General features: G+C 35.3%; 2 protein-coding genes across 2 annotated transcripts in view; both read left to right on the top strand.

Annotated features, from left to right (window-relative positions):
- The window catches only part of LOC101293852 (glutamate receptor 2.8-like), a 3737-nt gene extending 2358 nt beyond the window's left edge, over positions 1-1379 (top strand). Inside the window, exons 4-5 of the mRNA XM_004292851.1 lie at positions 232-638; positions 795-1379. Coding sequence (XP_004292899.1) covers positions 232-638; positions 795-1379 — 992 coding nt within the window. The remainder of the gene's footprint in view (positions 1-231; positions 639-794) is intronic.
- Positions 1-2869, top strand: part of LOC101312889 (group 2 truncated hemoglobin YjbI-like) — a 771661-nt gene that overhangs the window by 268135 nt on the left and 500657 nt on the right. The window lies entirely within an intron of this gene.

Raw genomic sequence — 2869 nt, 5'->3', positions numbered from 1 at the left:
TCTCTTCTTCTCTCTCTCTCTCTCTCTCTCTCTCTCTCTCTCTCTGTGTCTCTCTCTGTGTCTCTCTCTCTCTCTCTCTCTTTCTCTCTCTCTATACATCTATATATATATATAATTTAATTGCTAAAGTTCAGTGGGTTGTATTAGCTGTATGTATTATATTGAACTTTGTTCTCATAAGTTTTCAGGTCCTATATTTCTTCCTAATCAACTTACATTTGTAATTTACAGGGGAGAGAGTTGTTAGCAACTTGGCTAGATTCGTTATGATTATCTGGTTGTTTGTTGTGCTTATATTGACAATAAATTACACAGCCAGTTTATCATCATTGTATACAGTCGAACAACTCCAGCCAACAGTTACTGACATAGAGGGTCTAGTAAGGAGTCAGGATAATGTGGGCTGCATAAAGGATGCTTTTTCTTGTGATCTCTTGAAACAAGTAGGTTTTGATGATTCTAAGCGGAAGGAGTTTGAAACAATGAAAGAAATTGATGAAGCTCTTTCAAAAGGAACTGCGAAGGGTGGTATTGCTGCTTTTGTTCATGGAACCCCCAAGGCGAAGCTTTTTCTTGCCAAATATTGTTCGAAATACACCCTGATTGCACCCATATTTAAAACTGATGGATTTGCTTTTGTAAGATCTCTCTCTCTCTCTCTCTCTCTTATTTGCCTACATTACATAGTGCATCAGAAATGTGATTCTCATCTTTGGATGAGATTTTTTATTTTTATAACTAATTTATGTGCATGATTCTGTTTACTTAATTTGCTGGGATGACATTACATGCAGGTGTTTCCGAAACGCTCCCCACTTGTAGCCGATGTTTCACAAGCAATCTTAAACATGATAGGAGGAGAGGAGATATTAAATCTTGAAAAAGAATGGTTGAAAGAGTCTAGTTGTCAGGACTCAAGTGATGCAACCATTTCTAGTAACAGTCGTGGCCTTGGTAGCTTTTGGGTCCTGTTCCTCATTGCCGGTTTGACGTCAGTACTTGCTGTAGTCATATTTGTAGCTTCCTTCATTTATAGGCATAGGTACGTGTTGGTGCAACCCGCTGATTCAGAATCCTCAACTTGGAGAAAGATCCGAGCTCTGTTCAAAATTTTCAATGAAAAAGACCTCGACTCTCACGCTTTCAGAAGGAGTAATCATCAGCAAGATGCAGTTATGCACTCACCAAACAACTTCCCCGGAGCTTTAGTCCACCCCATTTCGGATCACACTGATCAAATGAACTCTTTATTTATCGGAGAGCAACAAACAAGCTCAATTGTTGAAGTGCCTTTAGACGTGCTACTTCCTTCAAATACTGAGGTTGTGATCGCAGTTCAAGAAATGCATAGAACTACTTCTAACACAGCTCAAGAATAGAATTGATCAGACATAACAGGACCAGACCCACTTGTCTCCGATTCATTCTTGTAGTTTTATGTAAGACATTTTCTAACTCTTAAATACCAGGCACAAATTTTCTCTTTGGCTTCACCTTCAACAGAGCATAGTGACTGTGATGTGTATTAGAGATGGAGTAATTGATGTATAAACATAAAGGTTAATGCATGTATTAAGACATTTTCTAAACACAAATGACAACAGTCTTATTTGATCATTTACACAGTAAATTCTTCCATTAGAAAAAAGAATATTCTAAGCAGGGGCGGAGGTATATACAGGCCTGGTGGGGTCTGGACCTCTGCCAGGTTTCTCCCAAATTCAGTCAAATACGTATATTTTTAATTAAATTAATATAAATATGTATATAAACTGGGTCAACCCTCTTTATACTTAGAGTCAGACCACACCCTCCCACCGTTTCCCCCCCCCCCCAACCCCACATGTGATGTGACATCACCCTCCTAGTCTCCCACATTTTCTTCCTCCGCCTATGTGATGTGACATTTTATTATATAAAAAAATACAATAAAAATCAGAATTAATATAAAAATAGAATTAAAAAGTTAAAATAATATTAAATAAAGAATTCTAACGCTATTAGTACTAGAGGTCCTTTTTAACTTTTTGTCACAAATTTTCCTTATATATTGAGCAGTTTTGTTTTGATATATGGCTAATTTAAAGTTGTATTTTATTGTTTTCGGGTTAGATTTTATTTTTAATTTATGAAGTATTCATGTTTTATTTTTAATTGGATGTTGCGGGATTGTTGTCTTATTAATTTTGTTGATTAAGAATTTTATATTAGTGTTATGTTATTGTGTTTTCAACTTTTAACTTATGATACAATAATTCAGTGTATACGATCTAATGATTAATATTTTTTAAAATTTTTTTTAACAATCGGTACTTTATATGTGAACCTCCCCAAGATGAATTCTTGGCTCCGCCACTGATTCTGAGGTTTGAATATCTTAAACCCCTTTAGACGTTTGCACTAATCATGCGTATAAATTAAGAAATTGAAATCTAATTTAAACTTGAACTAGAACCAGCTTCCCCCGTCTTCGACTTTAGTTCTTGGGTTCCACTTGTGTGCCTTAAGGTATGGATACCCAACAAGTTTTGACTTGCTATAGCAGGTTAAAGCAAACTAACACCGTTAACTCTCTGTTAAGTCTCTCTATATCTACAGTTTTCATTAGAAATATCTACCATTCAGATGAGCAAAATCACACAAAAGTAGACTTTCTAGAAATCAAAATGATTCTTGAGACTGTCTACAACTATCATAAGAAACATCTACTACTGTCATGAAAAATATCACAGGAAATGTTGCAAGTCGAAAGACACATTTAACATAAGACACATCTACTGTTTTCATTAGAAAAGTAGACTTTCTACAAATCAAAATTGTTCATGAGATTGAATCAACCCAAGGTAAAATTTGCAACTCTACATTTAAC

The sequence above is a fragment of the Fragaria vesca genome, linkage group LG2 (assembly GCF_000184155.1).
Source record: "Fragaria vesca subsp. vesca linkage group LG2, FraVesHawaii_1.0, whole genome shotgun sequence".
Classification (NCBI taxonomy): domain Eukaryota; kingdom Viridiplantae; phylum Streptophyta; class Magnoliopsida; order Rosales; family Rosaceae; genus Fragaria; species Fragaria vesca.
The sequence above is the reverse complement of the archived record's forward strand: the minus strand, read 5'-3'. Positions and strand labels throughout refer to the sequence as shown.